The 24,284-nt window shown below is 33.5% G+C and overlaps 2 protein-coding genes across 2 annotated transcripts; both read left to right on the top strand.

Moving 5' to 3' along the window:
- Positions 1–8,217: 8,217 nt before the first annotated feature.
- LOC128160764 (transcription factor TFIIIB component B'' homolog) lies at positions 8,218–14,758 on the top strand. The gene is made up of 12 exons (XM_052824101.1): positions 8,218–8,400; positions 8,737–9,111; positions 9,445–9,558; positions 9,720–9,804; positions 9,924–10,030; positions 10,193–10,411; positions 10,580–10,704; positions 11,340–11,434; positions 11,826–11,880; positions 12,011–12,205; positions 13,234–13,324; positions 13,476–14,758. The coding sequence occupies exons 2-12, from the start codon at positions 8,747–8,749 to the stop codon at positions 14,248–14,250; spliced, it is 2,226 nt and encodes a 741-aa protein (XP_052680061.1). The 5' UTR covers positions 8,218–8,400; positions 8,737–8,746; the 3' UTR covers positions 14,251–14,758.
- A 2,612-nt stretch (positions 14,759–17,370) lies between these two features.
- Positions 17,371–19,662, top strand: LOC128160927 (hematopoietic prostaglandin D synthase-like). The gene is made up of 5 exons (XM_052824218.1): positions 17,371–17,565; positions 17,681–17,773; positions 18,665–18,780; positions 19,153–19,257; positions 19,360–19,662. Exons 1-5 carry the CDS (start codon positions 17,433–17,435, stop codon positions 19,522–19,524), a joined length of 612 nt encoding a protein of 203 aa, XP_052680178.1. The 5' UTR covers positions 17,371–17,432; the 3' UTR covers positions 19,525–19,662.
- The last annotated feature ends 4,622 nt before the right edge of the window (positions 19,663–24,284 follow it).

Here is a 24,284-nt window from a genome sequence, read left to right on the forward strand (position 1 = left end):
CCTGTATTTATATTAAAACCAAATGGTGTTTCAGCATACTGCAGTGAATTATACCAGTTGAAGCTGTTAGTACACACTTTAACTATTTGATTAATGATTTAAACGATTGAGTCTTTCAAAAATGAATAATAAGTGTATTTAGAATCCATTTTAAAATTTGGAATGTGAATGCCTCCAAAGTGACAGCTGTCTCAACAGACAGAATGTCTGAACACCAGAGTAGAAGTTTAGTCTGTTGCTTACAAACCTCTGACACTGGTCCTCACCATTCATATCTTTCTCGCCCTGTCAACTTCCAAAGTGGTCTAGTGGTAAAGCGTCCGTCCCGTGGGTAGAATGTTCGATCCCCTCGACAAACTTTACATAAAAGCGCTCATCGTGAGAGGAAAACCTAAGAGTCTGGTAAATTATGGTAGCATCTTTACATTCAGCTTATATTTCTCCATATGTTTGCATTGGAAATATATTTTATACTTTATTATATAATTTTAATCAATCATTGATATAAAATGTATTGAAGACCACAATGAATGATTTGTGTAAAAGTATTCTTCTGGTCGATCATGGGGATTCCCAATGATTATCTTACAACGAAAACAAAAAAAAAACAAATAAAAACACAAACACATGCACCCCCCCCAAAAAAAACCACAAACACACACACCAAAAACAACCAAACAACAAAAAACATGTATGTTAATCTTTATGGTCATTCAGTGTATTTTCCATTGCCTACATTAAGAATTGCATAATTTTATTCCCGTGACGTAACACCCAAGGTATTGTGACATCGCGTGAATTTGTAATATACTTCTAAAAAGACAGTAAAGATTATGGTTAATAAATTTCCGTTAGTCATGTGTTTGTGCTAAAAGCAATTTAGAGGCGCTGATTGAAGCAAAAATTAAAACATCATTGACTTCATATATTAAAACATTGTTGCTTCATATTCTTTTGTAGAAAAAAACTTTCTTGGGGTAAAATCTAAGGATTTCTTTTAATCTTAATTATCATAAACGTTTAAGTTACATGCATAATTATCATAATAACAGCAGCGAAATAAAGTTCTTTTTAAAAAAATACAGCTCATAAAATAGCTTTATTTAGCTTCTTGCGTTTAAACTTTTATTTAAAAAAAAAACTATTTCTTTATTGTTATCAAATATAAAAACCTTGATTTTGTATTAAAAGTTTAGGATCACAGATATAACTTACAGATAAAACTTGGGGGAAAATCAACGTATTAACGAATTAACTCACCTTCGGTCGGGATGCAAAATAAGAATGAACAAATATTTTTTTGTGGGAAGAGAAGATCGCATGGATGTTTAATATACGAAGAGAAACCTGTTGTCTCTTTCTAGATACGGTAACCGATTTCGTGACATTAAAATTTGCAACATTTGCTAGTTATCAATTTAACAAATCAGAGCTATTCTTGTAAGAAAAAGTAAAATGATATTGTCAAAATTGCATTCAGGTTTTTTTTCACCAATGAAAGATCTTTTTAAACATTTAATTACATTTTCTTATACATTTACTAGACGTTGTTGTATGATATCTTGATATCAAATAATATGTTATATGTTATATCTGTAAAACGATACATTATGTAGATGGAAAGAAACTGGAATTTATGTATAGTTCATATCATCTTTTGTTTTGAAACGGGTTTGGGCAATTACTATGCATTTTTTATTTTTATCCTGTATCTACCCTAACTATAATTTGCATTCAAATCTTCCATAATGAGGCAAAAAGTGTTCCATTCACTTCTATATTAAATCGATACTCATCTTATCAGGGACGGTAACAAGCTGTTGAAAACTTTTATTAGCCTTTTTTTTTCTTCTATATCATCGACTAGCATTCTTTCATCATTTTATTTTGATTTGATATTGACAGATGTGACAATGTTTTATATAACGATCTGTCCGGAAATAGTTGCTTTATATAAGCTTTAATTACCATGTCAAACTTTTATTACAGTGTAATTTCATTTTCTTCTTTAGTGAAATAACAACAAGTGATATATTTTTACTGTCATTAAGGAGGCTGGGTGGTAAACAAATTATCCATTAGATCTACCTTATATCTTCAAAAATGATTTGTTTAATGGATATAAACTTTAAGTAAAGAAGAAGTCAAATGAATATATTTTAAAGTTTAAAAATAAATGTTTTTTTCTATATCTTTATACAATGTTCTTCTTCTTGGGGCGATTTATTTAGTTAATTAATGGTCACGACCACCGATTCTTTTTCACTTAATACTTCTTTTATCTATACTATTCAGCCACTTGCCATGGATTTAACATATCATATCTTAAGCCATCATCTACCGATTAACCCAAGTGATTCTCAATAAGAGGGGTTTTATGGTCATAGCATTTGTAGGCTATAAATTTTAATGATTCCACAGGTAGTATGAAATATTTGACCTTATATAAGAGATACCAAATTTTACCATGAACATGTTTTAATATCAAAACTACTTAACTGTAGGAAGTCCATGTTGAAAAATCAACAAAAATGTATGAAATGGACTGTTTCTTTTCTGTCATTTGTCTTTATTCTCATCCTGTCAATTCACGTGCACAGAATGTGTCTGAAGTTACAAGTGCTTTGTTTGCATATGATAAATTGTAATGATAAACGAATTTCCATTTTATACAAGATGTCACAACAATTTTTTTTTGCTTTGGATCTTTGTGCACTGTATACAGTATACACAAAAGACTGTAAATAAGACATGGCTCTTTAACTATGTGGTAATCGTTAGTGTTCGGTTGTAGTTTAAGAATTATGTACTTAGTGTACATAAAATACACATCAACTAACCCTAAGCAGGAACACAATATGACGTTACAAACATTAATTTGTTTTCTTTTTTCCCTCCATTACAAGCCGAGTTTGCTCACAGAGATTGAGATTCGTTGGGTCACAAAACATTTTGAAGAGCCCTAATCTGAAACAATATGTTTAGTCGTAATAATTACAATTCAGTTGGATTGTTTACACTTTATCGAAGTTAAACTTGAATATTTCATTCTCCTAACCATATGATTGTAGATTGTGATTTGTACTGCGTAGCGTTTTACAATCTATTATGGAAGACATTCGTATGTTCACTGGACTAAGCAGTCCGTTAACACACGAACTATTAATTAGACCTGTAGCGCCCTATGAAAACAACAACGAGACAGAGAACTGACAGGATACAAACCGGCATAGTCCATGGCTGAACTGTAAACACGTTGAAATCCACGATTCTCCCAAACATCAGCTGTATTCACATTTTTCAGTGGTTGCATAGAACTCCCGGCACTGTCAAATTCTTTTATTTACGACAATATGCTTACTGGGAAGTAAGACCCAGTTTTCGGTTGAACCTAAGCTAAGGCAAGAGACCCACTAAAGATTCACCCCAAACCTGGCTATTTAATACATGAATCCATTCATGAAAAAAATAACGTCATGTGTTTGTAGAAAATAATCCAAAAAATTCTAAATGCGGCGATTTGTTTAAACGCCATTGTAAACAATATTAATTTTCATATCTAATTTCACAAGGTCTGTATCTTGCTGCTTCTCTGGTCGATTCTTCCTAAAGCCCCATAACACTCAAAGACATATTCATTATTCATTAAATTCATTAAATCCATGTCTTCAATTACTATAATATCATTGCTAATTTTTTTTATATCCACTGCATGATTTTGTTTTATGTCAATTTTAACACTACATGTAAGTGTTTTATTACTCTATTTTTGAAAATCCGTTAACACTATGCTTCTTTACACTTTACAGTTTATCATCATATATTGTAACACTTTGTTATGTATCGAAAGTCATATCTTTTATGATCCATTTCCTTTTTTGGGGGTTGATTTTAATCAACTCTCCTATGCAGTTACTCTGGCAAACCGAAAGTGAAACAGTGTTTGGACCTAAGCACAAACCATCACCGCTGACAAGACGCAGATCTTAAAAATAATAGATAAATTCGGTGTACTGTATGCTGTACCATTGTTTTTCAAAAGAAAAGTATCCATAAATACCTTGAAAATAGTCAGAAATTAAAATGTACGAACAAATCAATTGTTTTTAGCTCACCTGAGCTGAAAGCTCAAGTGAGCTATTCTGATCACATTTTGTCTGTCGTCCGTCTGTCGTCCGTCTGACCGTCTGTAAACTTTTCACATTTTCAACATCTTCTCAAGAACCACTGGGCCAATTTCAACCAACCTTGGCACAAAGCATCCTTAGCCTAAGGGGATTCAAAGTTGTGAAAATTAAGGAATACGCCTTTTTGCAAAGGGAGATAATTAGGAATCTATGAAAATATTCGAGAAATTTTCAAAATCTTCTTCTCATGAACCATTCCTCAGGTAGTGTAGATACAAAATTGTGAAAATCATGACCCCGGGGGGTATGGTGGGGCCACAATGGGGGGTCGAAGTTTAACAAAGGAATATATAGAGTAAATCTCTAAAAATCTTCTTCTCAGAAAATAATCAGCCAGGAAAGCTGACACTTGTGTGGAAGCATCCTCAGGTTGTGTAGATTCAAAGTTGTGAAAATCATGACCCCCAGGGGTAGTATGGAGCCACAATGGGGGGTCCAATTATAACATATGAATATATAGAGTAAATCTTTAAAAATCTTCTTTTCAGAAACTAATCAGCCAGTAAAGATGACACTTGTGTGGAAGCATTACATAGGAATATACAGAGTAAATCTTTAAAAATCTTCTTCTCAGAAACTTATCAGCCAGGAAAGCTGAAACTTGTATGGAAGCATCCTCAGGTAGTGTAGATTCAAAGTTGTGAAAATCATGACCCCCAGGGGTAGGATGGGGCCACAATGGGGGATCGAAGTTTTACATAGGAATATATACCTGGTAAATCTTTAAAAATATTCTTCTCAGAAACTAATCAGCCACATGATTCTTTATAATTGTAAAGACTTTGACCCCAGGACAATTCTTTGGCCTTGCAAGAAGGTTCAGAGTTTGATGTAGGCTTATATCCCATATATAAACTATTGTTAAGGATCTTTTTGAGAACTGCAATACTCATCATGTGATATGACTATAAAATCATCCTGTTAGAAAAGGGACTAATGATTATAAACATTAGAATATCCAGGGGAAAATGGATTTTATTTACATAGGATCTACATGTATTATTGTCCAGATAGTTTGTATAATGACTCCATTAAGGATGACGTTTACTCAGAATGAAAAAAAATTCCACTGATGATAATGAAAAACCAACTATTGTGTGTCATAGACCTTACATGGTAGTGTTATTCTTCACTTTCGAAAAAGTAGGTCAATGACCTACTTTTTGAGTTAATGGCCATTGAATATTTTTTGAAAATTGAAGAAAAATCCATAAAAATTTTACACTAGGAATGAGATTTTCTCAATTGTGAAAATAATACAAATTGCTTAAATCTTTAACAAATGAAATACGGTTTATGAATGGTAGTGCCATTAAATAGATACAAAGCATAAAGTTTTCATTCACAATTTTTATAGATATTCTAGTCCAAATTTCCTCTATCAGTTTTCAAATTACTACACATTTTTGATTCAATAAAACAAAAAACTGAATGATGATAATGCTAAAACATTTATAGTATTAAACTAAGTATATTGACCTTTCTCTGCTGGCATAACATTTATATGAGGTCAATGATCAAAATTTTGAGATATGGTGTCTTTTATCATTTTTAGGCATTTTTCAATATTTTTGTAGTGTTTTCCATACAATTATCTATACGAAAAAGCAAGATAAAACCAACAAAAAATATGCAAAATTATGTTGACTAACAAATAAAATCTTAACTTTAAATATTACAGTACTACCAAAAATATTTCAGTGGAAAACAAAATCTGAAAAATTTAGTCCGAATTTCCTCTGTTTTGCTTAAAGTCAAACTTTGTCAGAGCCTAATTCCATAATTTAGTAAAAATATCGATTGTTATGTCAATAATAATTCATTTCATAAATACTATTTGTATTTAAAACAAATTTTACTCATGAAATTGAACTTTTTAACAATCCGGATTTGAGAACTCAAACCCTGAGTAAACAACGTCCTTAAGCTGATTTTATCATACCTATTGTTCCTCAGGTGAGCGATGTGGCCCATTGGCCTCTTGTTTTCTTAGAGTTTCGTTCAACCAGACGCTCGGCTGTCTCCGTAAATCTCCGACAAGCAGAGAGTCTCTCTTGGTAGTCGGAGATTAACGGAGACAGCCGAGCGTCTGGTTGAACGAGACTAGAGTTCAATATTGAGACGTGTACAATTTTTAGAAACATTTCGATTATTGATACACAGTTTGATGGAATTAATTCTATCTTTAAATATTACACAACATGATTCATATGGGGTATTCTCGAAATTCTTGTCGGAAAAGTTCGAGAATTCATATTATGAAGATTTGCATAACATATTATAGTTGATTTTAAAATTGATAATAATCAATAAAATCAACTCCCGACAGTACTTCAGTACTTTGATTGTAAGATATTTTCGTGCGCGGATCCAGAAATTATCGGTAATTTTATCATGTAAATTTCATTAATTTGGAATTTCCGGGGGTGTCTTGACCAACCCCCGCTGCCCCCCTTTAGATTCGCGCATGATTTTTGATTTGCATTACTTATCTATACACTTTTCAAAAAAATCTGTGTATTTGAATTCCATAAGGACGAACAATAAATTTATTTTGGTACATGTATGTAATATTTCTGTGGTGATAATGTGCGCGGCGGGGTGGGGGTTGGGTTTCTATGATTGTCATTTTGTTTTGCATTCTATATGTAACCATATTCTTTGTTTCACTTGTCAGTAAGAATTCCTTCAAGGGGTTTTAATGACATTTTGAACAATAGAAATCTGTCATTGCGATAGCAAACAAAAGATAATCCACAATAGTCCATTTGTCAACCCCGAATTGATAAACACTACCAATCCACAGAAATGTGATACTCTATATTCAATATTTTGTTTAAAAAAAAACTAAGTTCAACAGCTGTTATTTTTCAAATAATCATCAAAAATCAAAATCCAAGTAATATGCACATTTCTGATATATGCAATTGATCTGCAAAACAAATTTATATTTTAACTTGAAAACTGTTTAGGAGTTTTCCATACAATAGGGGTACCCAGTTCAATAGCTGGATTTATTTTTTACATAAATTATCAAAAATCCAAATCAAGGAACAGGTTGTAATATGCACTTCTCTGATATAATATAATTATGTACAGTTGATCTGCAAAACAACAACTTCCTATCTTGAAAAATACGGGTAACTTTTTGGCAGCCGTCCGCCCGCCTTTTTCATCATTTAAAAAGACAAGATTTTTCCCTTTGAACCAACTAAATTCTTGGTTCAATATTATTCACTTCTTGAAGTTTATTCGGAATTGCAAAAAAGGTATATCAAATGGGTTTCTATTTCATTACAGGTCCTAATTTTGCACGAAAAGACCATTTTTCTTTACTACCGGTAAATGGTAAATACTGTACCTAACAACTCTGTAGCAGTAATCCTTGCCATGCAATTGGGTGGTCTTAAGTTTCTTTGCATGGGTCCCGATTTTGCTTCCATTTTTTTCTTTAAGCCTAAGACTGGTATACTAGCTAGTATCCTTCCAAGATTTCCGTTTCCCGTATACTCACAGGAGAATGAGTATATTTCAAGTTTACCTGATTCATTTTTAACAACGGTACGTGGCAGAACTTGGGGAAAATTTTGGCATGGACGGCGGAGAGAGTAAAAATTACTTAATAAAAAAAGAATCAAATGACCATAAGTACATTATGATGCATACTAAGCAATTTTTGCAAAACGAATATGTATGTATAAAAACAAAATTAACTGTCAAAATACAACTAACAATTCTTAATACAAACTGTAAATTTTATTTTTATCTGTTTTTATTTGCATGTCGAAATTTTTTGGATGAGTCTGCATCAACCCCCCCCCCCCCCCCCTTTCAAAAACGATGCTACGTGTCCTTCAGATCCAGATATAGCAGTTAATGGAATGGTTAGAATTGGTTACCTTATGGTCAATTAAAAGGGTTTAGTAGGAGGAGGCGTGACTCCATAAAATAATATGTTAATGGTCATCATACAATCTTTTCGGGGTCGTTTTAGAATATGGTCGGGATCGACGTTACCGTTATTCTAAACATATGATGGTGCAACGAGGCAGATCAAAAATAATAAAGTTTACAGTTTTGTATCTTTTAACTGAATGAAATGAAACGTGATGAAATTTTACTTTCAGTTTTAAAATTTTAATAACTGATTTCGTCAACACAACTGTTTCTATGTATAAACTCCGTGTGAATACGGCACTCTGAGCATCTGCATGTAAGTGATTAATAAGGTGAAAACGATATCATCACATCGACCAGCACATTTACAATTACAATAATAAAATTAAATGTTTTGTATCTTTTCACTGGATGAAATGAAACGTGGTGAAAATTAACTTTCAGTTTTAAAATTAGAATAACTCATTTCTTGAGATAATACTGCACTACAGAACTTTGGTATTTTTGTTGTTTAAAAGAACATTTGCTTCATTTAACAATGTTTAATGCATTTTGCCACATGACATTTTGGTTATTCTTTTTTGAGAAGTTTATAATTCACATTCATTCACTGAAGTAGATAATGGCTATTTCAATGTTGATTGTTTATCAGAAATATCTAAATGGCTACCAGACGCTCAAGGCTTCAAATTAGACCAAACCTTGGACCAAGAGTTGGAACCAAACCTCCACAAGCAGACAGTGAAAAGGCTAAAGAAAAAAGTCAAGATACCATCAAAAGTCCTGTTCGTTCCATATCCAATACCAAAAATCTGACAAAAGACCCAGAACCAAATGAAAACAAAAAACCAGACAAGAATGTTGTAGAAGTTGAGACCACACTTGATGAAGTTAAATGTAAAGACAAGATAAACACTGAAGATGAAGAGGCCGTTGGAAGTCCTAAAGGGCAGAAGCCTCAGTATACGGCTCTGAGAGCAAAGATCAAGGCTAAACCAAACCTTAGTCTGGCTGGAAAACCTAGAAGGTCAGTTTAAATATTGAATATATTCCTGGTACATGTATGTTAACTTAATATTACATGCCATTATTTCATAATAATATGAAAAGCAGTTTACCGATAATTCTTGGAAAAAATTCCAAATGGATTAATGATGATTTTATTTTTTAATGATGGTTAATATAAACGTTATTCCTCTAAATATTCAATCTTATGATGCATTTATTAAAACAAATATTTGCTTCTTTCTGCAATGAAATTGAATGACATCTATTTTGCCATTCTCATTCATGAATTAAGTTGAATGTGTCACTTATAAGTTTGATTTGCTGTAAAGTAAATAATGTTTCTCTCTTTCAGAACAACAGAGGACCCACAGCCAAAATGTCCATCATCCCCCTTGAAGTCCCCCCGTCCAATTATTCCCACTCCTAGTCTCAAGTCTCCCACACCCAGGCCAAACTATCCGTCATGGTAAAGTGATGCTTAATATTGCTTTATTTATAATTGTTTGTCAATGAGATCATTGGCATAATTGTCAATCTGGGTATAGTTTTAGATGAATATTTAAGAAATGTTTGAGAGAAAATTTTGTTGTTGTGAAATTAAGCTGATATTTATTTATCGTTGCACAGCCCTTCACCTGTAAAGCATGTACCAAGAACTGATATAACAAAGTCAACAGAAGATAAAGAAGAGAAGACAGAAAAACCAAAGCAGGTACCATAATGAGAGAGAGAGAGAGAGGAGAGAGAGAGAGAGAGAGAGAGAGAGAGAGAGAGAGATGTTTTCAAAGTTTATTTAATAAAGCTATTTTGTAATGTATGAATTCATTGCAGACAAGAAGACATACAAAGGTGGACATTCCAAAAGATGCTCCTCTAGACAAGACTTCTATGAAAATGTCTGATCTCATTTTCTGGAATCCTAATAGAAATTTCATGTCGTGAGTGATGTCCAACTCTTTAATATTGACTTGTTTTTAAAATTAAAAAAAAAATATGTATACTGATAATGACTCAATAGTGTTGAAGCCAAAAAAACCCTGTAAATCATAATAATCTCTACCCTGTTGAATTAAAAACTTCAAATATCAATTGTGTTGTAGGACCCAGAATAAGCCTGAGAAATCCACTAAAACTGCCAATAAAAAGGACGATGAAGAACCTGTTGTAAATCCCTTGCTACAAGCCACAGAAGAAGAGGCAAGAGTTGATGAGGGAGAAGAGGAACCAGGAGAGGGAGAGGAGGAGGGGGAGGAGGAGGCAATGCCTGTCCCCCAGGTCAAGATTGGGCCTGATGGCAGTCTCATCATTAATGAAGAGAGGTCAGCCATGTTATAATTTTGGTTTTGCTTCCTTTTAAATTCACATCCAATATAAAAAGCAATAAGTCTGTCTCACAATAGAGAAACATGGAATTAGCCAAGCTGCAAAAGTTGTATATTTAGAGGGGGGTTTCCTATACTGATTTGTTGGCCTACTGTTGGTTACAGTTTGGTGGTAAACACTAAAAAGCCAGTGTTGGAGGAGGATACAGAGGCTATTGATGAGACGGAGAACACAACAACATATGCAAGCTTCAGGAAGCCTCAAGTCAGACAGATCTGGTCCAAACAAGGTCAGGAACGACACCCTGGTTTATCGGAGGCCTGTTCAAGAGACACCCTGGTTTATCAGAGGCCTGTCTGATATCGTCTCTTCACATGCCTCTGATGAGCTTTTTAAACACCATCACAAGCCCCGTAAAGTGAAGTGGTGCAGTTTGTTTATATGTAAAAAAGGTACTTGATTTTTCAAAGTCGGTAGCGTGTTCAAGAGAGAGTCTGAGGCAAGTAAAGAGACGATATCAATAGTAAATTGCATGAAGAATTTAATGGTTCTAATTGTTTTCACAGAATTTGTGTAAAAATATGGTTAATCGGTTCAAAACTAGCACACTTTTTTGTGCGCAATAAATATACAATTTTTACGATGTGTGGCACTGTAGCTCCCCGGTCGTCCATCCAAATTTTTTTCAGACGGGGATGCTACAGTCCGGCTGCGAGGAATTTAGGAGAGCACAATGAGTACCGGTACCAGCTCTGCTGAACAGGCCTCTGGCTGAAAGGCTGATTCACAATCCCCATAGTATCCCCTCACTGGACCCTCTGATATTAAATGATACTCAGAAAATTTAGATCCAAAAATATCAGATTTACTTAAGAGTTGTATAAATGCTGTACTCTCGTGAACTTAATTATTTTGATGTTGTAGAGACAGAAAAGTTCTACTATGCATTGAGTTCTATTGGAACTGACTTTACTCTGATGTTGAAAGTTTTTCCAAACAAGACGCGAGCAGATTTGAAGGTAACATATTTCATTCAGTCAGCATTCCCAGAATTTCTTGTTTTAAGCAGTTTTTAGAACTGATCCAGTGAGACTACAAATAACCTCTTCAGTCCAGATATATAACTATTTTAATTTGTGTATGAAGAATGTGCATCTACTCACAATATTAAATGCCACTTTAAACCAAAATATGAAAGATAACATTATTATACATACATTTGAAGATAGGTTACATGGCATTTTTTAACATTGAGGTATATAAGATATTGTATGCATTACCATTAATAATTGGCTCAGATAGTGAAGAATATCTTTAAGTCAGACCCTGGTTGTGTTTTAGTCTGATGCAATACGGTAAATCTTTGTATTCACTGATGTATTTATTCCAATAATTTATATTTTTTCACAGAAAAAGTTTGTGAAGGAGGATAGAGAGAACAGATTAAAGATTGAGAAAGCATTCAGTGAGTTCTTTGTTTGATTCAGAGATTATTTTATACGTGTAGTTACATTGTCCACATCATCTATTATGAAATTGACTTTTTGGTAAACCGTATGAAATATGAATTTAACAGTCCAATTATTCATTTTCAGGGGAAAGAAAACCATTTGATATGGAAGTTTTCAAACAACTAGATGAGTTGGTAGAGAAAGAGAAACAGGACAAACAGAAAGAAAAGCAGAAGGCAAGGAAATCTCGTGGAAAAAATGTGGAGTCGGTGGATGACAAATCTTCCACCTCCTCCACCACCTCTGTAAGAAGAAGTAAACGGAAAACTGCAGGGTCAGGTCTGTATGATGTTTGGTATTAAACATTAAATATTATAAAACTGCAGGGTCATGTAATAGTCAGGGCTTGTCTGTACAATGTTTGGTACTTAAACTTTTTATGATGGTACAGGTACTTGCGTCATTTAGGAGCCACAGTATAAAGATATTTTATGATATTTTTGTGAAATTAGAATGATCTGCCCTTTGATATAAACAGAATAATTTCAGCTGCAGTGTTTGACACCATTTGATATCTAGAAAAATTTGTTGGATACAGAACAATAATTTTTTATCGATTCTTGCATTCAAGTATGGACAAAAGATGTTTTAAATGTTGAGAAAGAACTAGAAAAATAATGACTGTTGATTCAATATCTTAACTCATGCAATTTACCAGTAAGTGGACATGATTCAATATCATGAAATATCTTTTAGATATAAAATATTCTAAGATACCATCTCCTTTTGAAAAAAAGAGAAGATTTTACAATGTCCTTAGCAAAGTAGTTTTAAAAATTACATTTAGATATGTTGGATGTTTATTTACATACCTGGTACAAAAAAACAGCTTTCATATTGCCGGTAATCAATTTCATCAGTGGTTTTATTTGAACAAAAAATGTTTTTATTTTTTAATTGGATGTTATATGTATAAAAAAATATAAAGAAAGGCAGTTTTTTCTTTCATCAAGGACCCATTAAAGTCTTTAATTAGGACACTTGTAAGTCTGTAATTCTAGTGGTTGTAAATGTATGCCTGAATGTATTGAAATATGAAACGTAACATGTCTGTTATGCATTCTTATTCAATATTCATTGAATTTAGGTTTGTTATGGTACTTTTAACAACAAGTATTTTAAAAAATCTTCAAGCCACAACACTTTATCTACGGTACAAAGCACTTACTTGGCAAACATATACCAAGTGATTATACATTATGATAGGATATTACAAATTCTGCTTATGTACACATACGTTGATATTGATGTACTTATGAACTTATCAGTATGTTTACACTTAGCAAGTACTCTTATTTCCATTCCAGGAAAATATTTTGACTACAGCAATGATGAGGTGGAAGATGATGAGGAAGATTTTGTGAAAGAAAAACCAACACCTGCAAAACATCCTAAATGGTATCACATTTATTACCTAATCCTAGTGTAAAATCAGTGAAAGTTACTTAATTCTACTGTAAAATCAGTGAAGGTTTCTAAGAACACTAAGCAAAGTTTCTCTTTCAATTTTGAACAAATAATCAGTAAATAAAAAACCTTGTCATTTCAGGAATAGTAAGAAAACTGGACAAGGAGCAAAGGGAGGGAACTCAGTGGCTGGGCAGTACAGTGCGCTGAATGAATCAGAAATTGCCCAGGCTATCGGGGACACTAATGAGGTAAATAGTGGGCAGGGTCCCTTGATTCTTGTCTACAACAAACCTGAGGACCCTGCGGGAGAGACTGTGATCCATGTGTATAGGTTACAGCCTCAGTTCTCCCACTTGGTGGAAAACAGCAATGGGCAGCCCATTATTGTGGATGGAAATAACTTCCAGCTGATGGAAGACAGTGGGCAGAAATCACAGAGTATTATGACACTCCAGGGGAAGACCTCAGAGTCCGCCCTGAGGGGTGTTTCGGAACTTCCACCCCAGTTTTTGGCCTCAGATACTGATCAAGTGACAGAGGTGGACATTTCCGAGGATGGAGCAGCTGGTGAACCTCAACCTCAAGTATTCATACCTCAGAATGTCATGACTTTGGCCAATGAGATTTCTCAATGCCCATCTCAGGAACAGGAGATTACTCTATCGTCAGAGTTCAGTCAAGTTCATCAGGATTCCAGTGATGAGAAGTTTGTGAGTGAACAGGTTGAGGAAGCACAAGGGTCAGTGCAGTTAGAAACGGAGGTGAACTTTCAACCTGTGACAGTGAGGGAGTTAATGGAGACTGGATCATGGAACAATGGAGCAGTGAACACAGGGAAAGTCATCGAACAGAAAGTGTGTGTGGAACAAATCTCTACCTATATCGATGTTAATATCATAAAGGAGGACACTTGATTTGTAAAATTATGGTATAAGGATTTTGTGTCCGTTTGATTTTTCATCCATGTCTTTGTTTTTATGGAGTGAGAATGTCCAGTATGTTGTAATAATGTGGATATTATTAGCTCACCTGAACGAGTGTTCTGGTGACTGTTTGTCTGTGTTCTGTTGACTTGTCCTACTTCTGAATATTTCTGAAAATTGACACGGTATCCCATTGCACAGTAGTGCCTTACCTTAGATTTTGCACTATTTGGGCAATTTTATCAAAGGATGACTACAGCCTGTGTAATATACAATATTCATTTTCAAATCAAAACTTTTTGTGGTCTTAAGGGGGCTTGATTTTACAAATATTTAGGTAACATTTTGGCTGTTGGATTTAAAATACATTAAAAATTATTTTGTTATAAAACACTGTAGCAAAGATGTTGATGTTAAAACCTGATTAGTGTTGTGTATTGTAGCTCAGGTGAGCATTGTGACTGGAGGACCTTTTTTTCCCATAAAATGTGCAATGATATTTGTAGTGTTTTGTTATTGAAAATCGAAAAATTATTAAAAAGTAACTGTTGCAAAGTACAAATGAATTTGTAATTAATCAAAAGAGATGGTTTTTGTATTGAAAAGATTGATATGTTTCTTTTCTCAGCGTTTACTTTGAAATACAGGTGAAAAGGACTGAAAAAATAGTAAAAATTAAACATTGAATTTATTCATTTTATTTCACAATTTCAGCTTCTGTTGAATTTATTAATAAACGGATCTGATAATGAAAGTAATTGCAAATTAAAGAAGATGGTGGATAAGATAGCGCAAATGCCCATATGCTATAGTCGTAAAATACCCTTTCAAATTTATTTTTTCCAGATAAATCTATTTGACAGTGTTATAATACAAGTTTGCAATAGCACAGTTTCTGTCTATAATTATTTTTGAATATATAAACATACGATAAGATAAAAAAAAAATATTGCCTCACGTTTTTGTGGCATCGAATCCATTCTATATATAGTGCTCTAACCACTGCGCCATTTCAAGTCACAATAACCTGCATTGTTTAAATGTTATATGCGACTTTGTCAACGAATTTACGGACTTTTAAAACGTCCAATTCATGGGATACAAAATGATCTTTTAAATGTGTAGTGGGCCATCTCTCCACGTTCGTGTTGATGTATAAAGGTTTTGTCCTTTACAAAAATTTAGATTATTGAGAATCAAAATTTGTAAATGTCATGTTCAAATTTTGATTCTCAATAATCTAAATTTTTGTAAAGGACAGTTTGTTTTCCATTAGACTTTATTTTGACTATATATATGACAAAAATATGGAGCACAGACCCATTGTATTTATAAAAGAAAAGGCACTGAAGTTCTAAACAGTTGCAATATTTGGAGGTTTTGATACGCATACACAAGTTCAAATCAACATATTTCAAGTACCAGTATTGGAACTTGGGTATTTGAGGGTTACAAATCGATGTTTATGAAATATACATTAATTTGAATGATTTTTACAGGCCTCATCCACCCGTCTTTATGTAAAATGTATTGGATTGAATTTCTGTAAGGCGTTCATTTTTATTTATGTTTTCGCAAAAGCAAGATTTTACATCTTGATTTACTGAAATGACCGTGTTATGAAAAGTTGACTCTCGATATCTCTGATACACAAATACCTGGTAATTTCCCCTTGTCTCTCTATGCCACTTTTTGTTTCTTATGCGAAATATGATTTAGCTAATGATAACTCTTTAGAGAAAACGCAATTGCCGAATCAGAAATATATTTGAGTGAACAGAATGATAATAATTAATGTGTTAGCCAAAAGTGGAATCGGAAAGATGTACAGCGCACGCGTTTTACACGGTTTGATAGAGAGAATAGAGGCAGAACCAATGAAGTTTACGATGGTATTTTTGTATTTCGGGTAAATTTCCTGAAGAAAAAAACAAGTTCTTGTGAATGGAGATCACTGCAGGCAGAGAAGCGGGTATTGCTGCGTGCTAAAATCTAACTTATTGTCTTCCCTGGAAGCTACCTATAATGTTTTGGAGAAGAATTGTAGCTGCATTTGTAAATTAAATTGCTTTATGAATTAAGGAAAACACTTTATATCGTTCAAAAGTATATCTTTTTCATATAAATTTGTAAAAAATTCAAGTTTAACATTTGAGCCCAGTCAGGGGGAGATTTAAAAGCTTTTCACTGCGATTTTAGAAGCATATCATTAAGGGTTACAAAAAGTAAAGGAACAGGCGATTTACCTGGAGCACCGCCTAGCTCCAACACCTTTACAGATTCCTTACTGTACATTTATCATATTTATAAGCCGAGGCTCGAGCATTGTTGCAAAAAAATAAAATAAAATACCGGCCTATGCCCCCAAAAATACGGTAATATGTCATGTACTTGTCTGTTCTGGAAGCTGAATTAGAAATAAATGATCTTTATATGTATCATTTATATGTTATTTGTTAGCCAGTTACGGTAATTTAACAGATGTGTTGCATTAAAGTTTTAAAATTAAAAAATTTTTTTACAGATAGTTTTAAATTCTCTGAATTTTAAAACTTTAATGTAATAGATGTACAAAAAGGAAGGAGGGGTTAGGGCTTGGTAGAGGCAAAGTTCTAGATATTCCCCGCCCTTTCGTAATATCTCACGCGGAACCCTTCCTTTAGCCAACATTTCATGACTTTTAACATAAATTCATTAGTCGCAGTTGACCTATCAAAAGTTTTGAAATACTTTGAAAAGTATAACATTAGGATGAATATCAGTCACTTAAGTTGACTTAAATAAATTAACCTCATTAGCTATTAACTACCTTGTCAAGGAGGCATAAAAATACGTTTTGAGACACGCCGAGAATTTATGTTACGTTAATTGTCCCACAAATTAACCCCAAAGAAACATATATAGTCAACCTTGTAATGCATTTTCGAAGACAAAAAAAGATTGCGCAAATTTCAGGTTATTGCTGAATTTCGCTGATGTGAAATTTTGGGACTTTATTATATTTACCTACAATTTTGGACTTCCGAAGTGTATTTTTGAGAACATTGTGAGTTTTTATGACCTTTTGAGACACCCCCTTTAGAGGTGACTATTTAAAGTTTCAGGTCTGAGGCAGTGCAGCACAACGACGATTGCCCGGGTTGGTGTCAGTTAAAACAGGACGGATTGACAAGATGACAAAATACACCGTCTACTACTTCAATATTAAGGGGAGGGGGGAGATCGTGCGACTGATGCTTACAGCCGCTGGGGTGGACTTTGAGGACCATAGGGTGCAAGGAGAGGAATGGCCTAAACTCAAATCTAGTAAGTTTAATTAGCCAATTCACGAAAAAGTAGATCTAAGACAAGAAATGTGAAATAAATTTCTGTAAGCCTTTTGAATCGTGCAATTGCAGCATAATATTTTATTTTTTTTAAGGCATGCCAACAGGTCAGATGCCCGTGTTGGAAATTGATGGCAAAAAATTCAGCCAGAGTTTGGCAATCGCCCGATATCTAGCTAGGGAATATGGTAAGTTATAGGAGTCTTACGTTCTAATATATGACCCTTAACTTGAAATGTTCAAATTTTATACAAAATGTGTGCTTTTCCAAATACATATAACACTCAGGCACGCACATTCACGTATTTGGCCATTTAAATGACGGATAATGCACATACACGTACTTGTAAAATAGGCTTTACTAGTGTATGTAATATCCTGATAAAAAGTGGACAATGGCCGAGGTCTGCACGCCTTGGTCACCAAGCCATGAAGATTGTGTAAACAATTACCACCCAATCGTTATTCGTGTGGATGATCATGTCGATTGCGAAAGCTCCAATATCACCTATGCTGTTTGTTTTTCTGAGAGAATGGGACATTTTCCCAAATAATGAATGAAAAATCAATGATCTACACACAGATTTTTTTTTTTTTGGGGGGGGGGGGCTAAATAAAAATAAGCATCAAGCGAAAATTTTTGTTAATCTCAATTTTTTTAAAATTAAAGTTTATCTAAAAATATGTGCCTTTTGAAATAAGTACTTATTAAAGTACTAGATTAAATGTTATTAAAACTGCCTACTGAAAGTCGTTAGAGGGGTGGGATAAAGGGTCATACGGTCAGGAATTAGTACATGTCTGACAAGACGTCTTACCTTGGCTGTATTAGTATGAATTAGACTCTAAAAGTACTACTCCAAGATCTTTAGGGGATAACTGTTTGACTATAGCGATCACCTTATTTGCAAAATACGGAAATATATACATTATTAGCAATGAAATACTATTTCACAGCTTCGCTAGAATTCAGCTGATTATTTTTGATTTTGCTACATTACATTTACTAATTACATAATTTTATACATGTACTGTATATCTTTCAAAGAACAAAGTCAATTTTATGTTGAAACCTTTAGGTATGGCTGGAAAGACTAACACAGACCAGCTTTTGATGGACCAGATCGTAGATACAGTCAATGATCTCATCAATGAAATGATCAAGCCAGTGTTCGAGAAAGATGAAGCGAGAAAGGTAGATAGCATTGTGTACATTATAGATCACGACACGTAAACGGAGAAGGTCCCTCAATTATACCCTTACTGATAAATAGCATGACATGCATGTAACATTGTTATGCATGTTATGTCTCAATTTTTTCATTCATTTTGATGAGGAAAAAAAAATAAAAATGTCTTTTGATTAATTGAAGATGTTAAACAACAGTTTAATCATCATTGATATTCAAACCCTAATTTTGAACTGTCAAAAATATTTCTTATTATAACAAGGCATTTGACGGATGGGAGTGTAATCTGCGTTGTAATTTTCTGAGTAGTTTATTGGTCTTTAGTTTATGGCTCATAACGTACATTTATAAATGTACATATCATAAACAAATTTCAGGCTGAACTGGAAAAGAAACTGAAGGAAGAAACCATGCCACGCATCTTTGGAACTCTGAATAACTTCTTAGAAAGCAATGGTGGAGATTATTTCGTTGGAACCAAGGTACAATAAAAATGTATTTTTACTTTGCTCGTAAATTGTAATCAAGCTTTTGATCTTAAAACCTGGCCAGTCATGAAGCGCACTCCTCTTTTTATTTTTCAGTTAAGTTTAGCCGACGTCTTTTTCATGGATATAGTTTCGCGAGTTGTGGAGAAGGACCAGAAAGCGTTAGAAAAATTCCCTAAACTGGCAGCTAATTTGAAGAAAACGCAGTCCGAACCAAAGATAGCAGAATACCTAGCTAAACGACCAAAAACTGATCTATAAGGAACCTTTTAATTCAAATAGTCAGGCATTATTATTATGTATATTTTCACTCATTATTCTTGTATTTATGATTGATTATTTTTAGCATGATATTGAATATATTCTATTTCTATGGCAATAAACCAAATTTTTATTTAATGCAATTCGTTATTTTTTCCAACTGAAATTTAAACGCATGGTTGTTAAGCACCGATAGGTCAAATATATGTTTCTTGGTGCAGCACATGTTAGCGCTGCATCAGCACATTGTTTTCATGCATGAGATGCGCGTTCGATGAACGTGACAACAGATAGTTGATCTACTGTCAAAACGACAGCATTCCAGGGAAAGTTTCCGTTCACGTTTACCTGCGACTCATCGGATTTCATTCATGTGCGTTCAATCTTAGAGCAATTAATTTATGTTTTAAAAAAAGACAGAAAACTGAGCCACAATTAGGAAGTTTCACAAACAGGCTTTCTGCAATTTCCTGAATATGACATTTCCTTCAGAATTTTTCTGAAAATTATTGGCTGTCTAAAGGAACAACTTTAAATAATTATCTGACATTAATAGATCATTCAATTAAATTGTCTCTAACATACCCTTTTTTTCTAAGAATTCGTAAAATAGGTAAGAAAAATGCTGTAAGATTTTCCCCCTTGCAAATGTATTTGCGTTAAGTTTTGCTTCTAAATAGTAGTTAATGTATAAAGTAGTCTATTGAAAGCATTGCTTCATCCCATTTGAAAAATAACAACCTTTCTTTATTGGTTCATGTGGGTATGAAGGTAGTGATCATTGCCTGTTTCTGTGGAATGATTACTAGTACTGCCATTATAACCAAACAAAGAAAACATTTTCAAATTGTTAAGATTTACACACGTCTTTAAATCTTTCCTAGGAAATTGGTACAAAGTGTAAATGTAAGTAAATTATCAAAACTCAGTTTGTAGTTACGAAAGCAAAAACAGTATGACGGCTATTTACTGAATTCTATTTCATCAAATTTGAATAAGTACACGACTATGACTTTAATTTGATAAAATAAAATTCAGACAACACTACTGGTGTTAGGAAAATGAAGTCAGTACGATCGCCATTATTTATCTTTTAAATATATAGTTTTAAGTTTCAAACGGTCGCTAAATTATCCATGAAGACTGACCTTATAATTTTAGAATTAGACATAGTTTAACAATATGCAACTGTTTCGTTCACAGTTTTTGAATGACGTTGTCGCTAAATACACTGAGGCATTTGATTTTATTAATTGTAACATGTTAGATCATGGTTCGGATGAGTCTGTAGATTATGATTATACGAATACAATGTGGTTTCTTAAGGTATACGTTTACTCAGAATGAAAAAAAATTCCACTGATGATAATGAAAAACCATCTATTGTGTGTTAAAGACCTATCATTGTAGTGCTATTTTCCACTTTCAAAAAAGTAGGTCAATGACCTACTTTTTGAGATAATGGCCACTGAATATTTTTTGAAAATGTAAGAAAAGTCCCTAAAAATTTTATACCATGATTGATATTTTCTTAATTGTGAAAATAATACAAATTCCTTAACTCTTTTAAAAAATGAAATACAGTTTATGAATGGCAGTGACACTGAACAGACACAAAGCATTAAGTTTTCATCCACAATTATTTTTTCATATTCCAGTCCGAATTTCCTCTATCAGTTTTCAAATTCCTACCCTTTTTTGATTCAATTTTACAAAAAATTGAATGATGATAATACTAAAACATTTATAGCTTTAAACTAGGCATATTGACCTTACTCTGCTGGTATAAAAGTTATATGAGGTCAATGATCAAAATTTTGAGATATGGTGTCCTTTATCGTTTTTAAGCATTTTTCAATATTTTTGTAGTGTGTACCATTCAAATATCTAAATGAAAAAGTGAGATAAAACCAACAGAAAATGTGCAAAATTATGTGCATTAACAAATAAAATCTTAACTTTGAATATTACAGTACTACCAAAATATTTAAGTGAAATACAAAATCTGAAAATTTTAGTCCGAATTTCCTCTGTTTTGCTAAAAGTCCAACTTTGTTTGAGCCTAATTCCATGATATAGTAAAAATATCGAATGGTTTGTCAATAATAATTCATTTCATAAATACTTTTAGTGTTTAGAACAAATTTTACTCATGACATTGAACTTTTTAGCAATCCGGATTTTGAGAGTAAACGACGTCCTTAATTCAGAAACTAAGGGGGGAAGGGAGCCTTAGGATGTAAATAGTGTTATAAAAAGGTTTGAAAAATTCGCATTTTTTTTTTTTAAATCCTCTAATGTAAATGTTGAAAAAAATACGTCCTACCGTGTTAAAAACAATGTACAGAACCTTTGAATTTTACCGTCTGCATGAACAAATTAAAAAGGAAAACCCCTGCAAACATAAAGTAAAGTTTAAATTTACAGTTGAAGGGTCATATGGCTACTAAAAGTAAAGCAATATTGAATTGAAAGGCAGTTGAAGTGAGAGCAACGTGATCATAACATTTTTACAAGATTCCCAAAATTCGAACCACTTCCTCCAGCCCACCCAAGGACATTGAGAATATGAAGACTGATAGAAAGCCCAAAATGAGATTATAAACAGCAGGTGAAAAATCAGACATTTTAATGAACTCTCTATTAATGTAAAGAACTTTTTCAAATCTCACAGATCTTGAATGGATAAGAATTTTCGAATTAGTAGATACTTAAGTTTAAATTTAGAAATAAATCGCAGAAATGAAATAAAATGTTGAAGAGTTCGAAGATTGACCATAACTCATATTGAAAATTTATTAACATTTCACTGGGTAGCTATTTCAGGATTGATAAAAATATCTAGTTTACAAGAAGGTTTTTGCAAGGTGGCTCCCCCACTGACACAAGACTTAAACTTTGTTATAATTTTAGGAGCCTGAAACAAATATTGATCACTAAATAGAACAAACGGTCCGACAATGCAGTCTCTTTACACAATTACATGTATCTTTCATTTTAACCGTGTAGTTACTCAGAACCCCATAACAAAGACAGAAATGTTACAAAAGTAGCTCATGTTTATAAAACATTTTCTGAAACACAAAATGATACAAGATCAGAACACCGAAGCCAGGAGTGAGAAGAATCTTTTTTTTACATATTAATACCGTTATTCCTTCACATCAAAGGACATGCACGTCTGTTTGCATAATAATATGTACAGCAATTGCATCATCAAATTCACCAGATTTATAACCATGCGACATTTTTATTCTCTAAATTGAAGAATAATATATAAATAAAATTTCACTCCCATTCCGCATTAGGTTCATCAGTGTACTAGTATCGGAGGGGGGGGGGGGGTGCGTATATAGAGGCGTATCCAAACTCTAGATAAAAAGACTTCATGTTTTGAAGTTTGGGTGCGAGAATAAAATGTATTAAAGAGAACAGTACATATCATCTAAGCGTGTTAACAAACGTCTCACTATTTAACGAATTGCTCTTTGCAAAATATGAAATTTAGCATTATTATATAAACAAAAATGAAAAACAATTAAAATTGGGTTTATATTATTCCAGACCGTTTTTAAAGATTGGTCCAGTAGTTTCTGAGATGCTTATTGTATTGTTTTTAATGAATTGGTATCATTTCTAATATAGCGAATTATTGCCAAGACATAATTATTGCCAGTGACGCCTCTGGCTAACAGGGCAGTAACGAGGGTTCTTTGTCCGTCACTAGCTAGATTTTGGGGTGTGTTCCAGCTTCTATTTGGTTCTTTTATTCTGGCTTCCATTGTCCGCCGCCAAGTGATTTTGGGCCTTCCTCTCTTCCGTTTTCCCTCTGGTGTTCAGAAGAGAGCTCTTTTTATAACGATGTCTGACTCCCTTCTATGTTCATGGCCAAAGCCTTCTGATGATGACTGTGGCCATGTCCTCCTGCTGGCACCTGTTGCAAGGATCCTGATTTAAGATGGTATTGGGCCAAACTATTCTTAGGGACTTTGTATAGAATGTCGCTTTCTCGGCTCACTCTCTATCATTCTCCAGTACTCTGAACCATACAAAAAAGATAAGTAGAATGCAGCTTTTGTGTATTTTTTGTTTTGTTCTAATGGTGTACTGACTTGGTTTCCAAATAGTTTGCAGGTTGTTAAATGCTGCTCTTGCCTTGGATAGTCTCTGTTTGATCTCGGTCTCTGCTCCACCATCTGTTATTATATTACTGCTCAAGTATGTAAAAGTGTTAGTACCTGAGAGGATGTGATTTTCCACTTTGACCGTTGTGGGTTGTTTACATTTGGTGTCATGACCTCTGTATTTTGTTGCTTATCATCAGTCCAATGCTTCCTGCGTATATGAGGAGCCTGTTGGTTTTGTCTTGAACGTGGTGATGGGAGTGGGAGAACAAGGCTATATCATCAGCAAAGTCAATGTCTTCAAGTGTTGTGAATTTACCCTATCTGATGCCTCTTGGAATGTCAGATGCTGTATTCTTCGTGACCCAGTCGAAGGCTATGATAAAGAGTGTTGATGACATTACACAGCCTTGACGTACTCCTGTTTTAACATCAAACTCGATGCTGGTGTTTCCAACTCTGCATCTGAAGTTGACATAAAAACTCTTGATGATACATGTAATTATCTATCAGATGTTGTGGTATGCCATACGACCGAACAATTTTTCAGACACTCTCCCTATGAACGATGTCGAAGGCTTTTTCAAAATTAATAAAATTGATATATAATTGTCGTTGCCATTCTGTACAATGTTC

Source organism: Crassostrea angulata, chromosome 1, assembly GCF_025612915.1.
Source record: "Crassostrea angulata isolate pt1a10 chromosome 1, ASM2561291v2, whole genome shotgun sequence".
NCBI classification, from domain to species: Eukaryota; Metazoa; Mollusca; class Bivalvia; order Ostreida; family Ostreidae; genus Magallana; species Magallana angulata.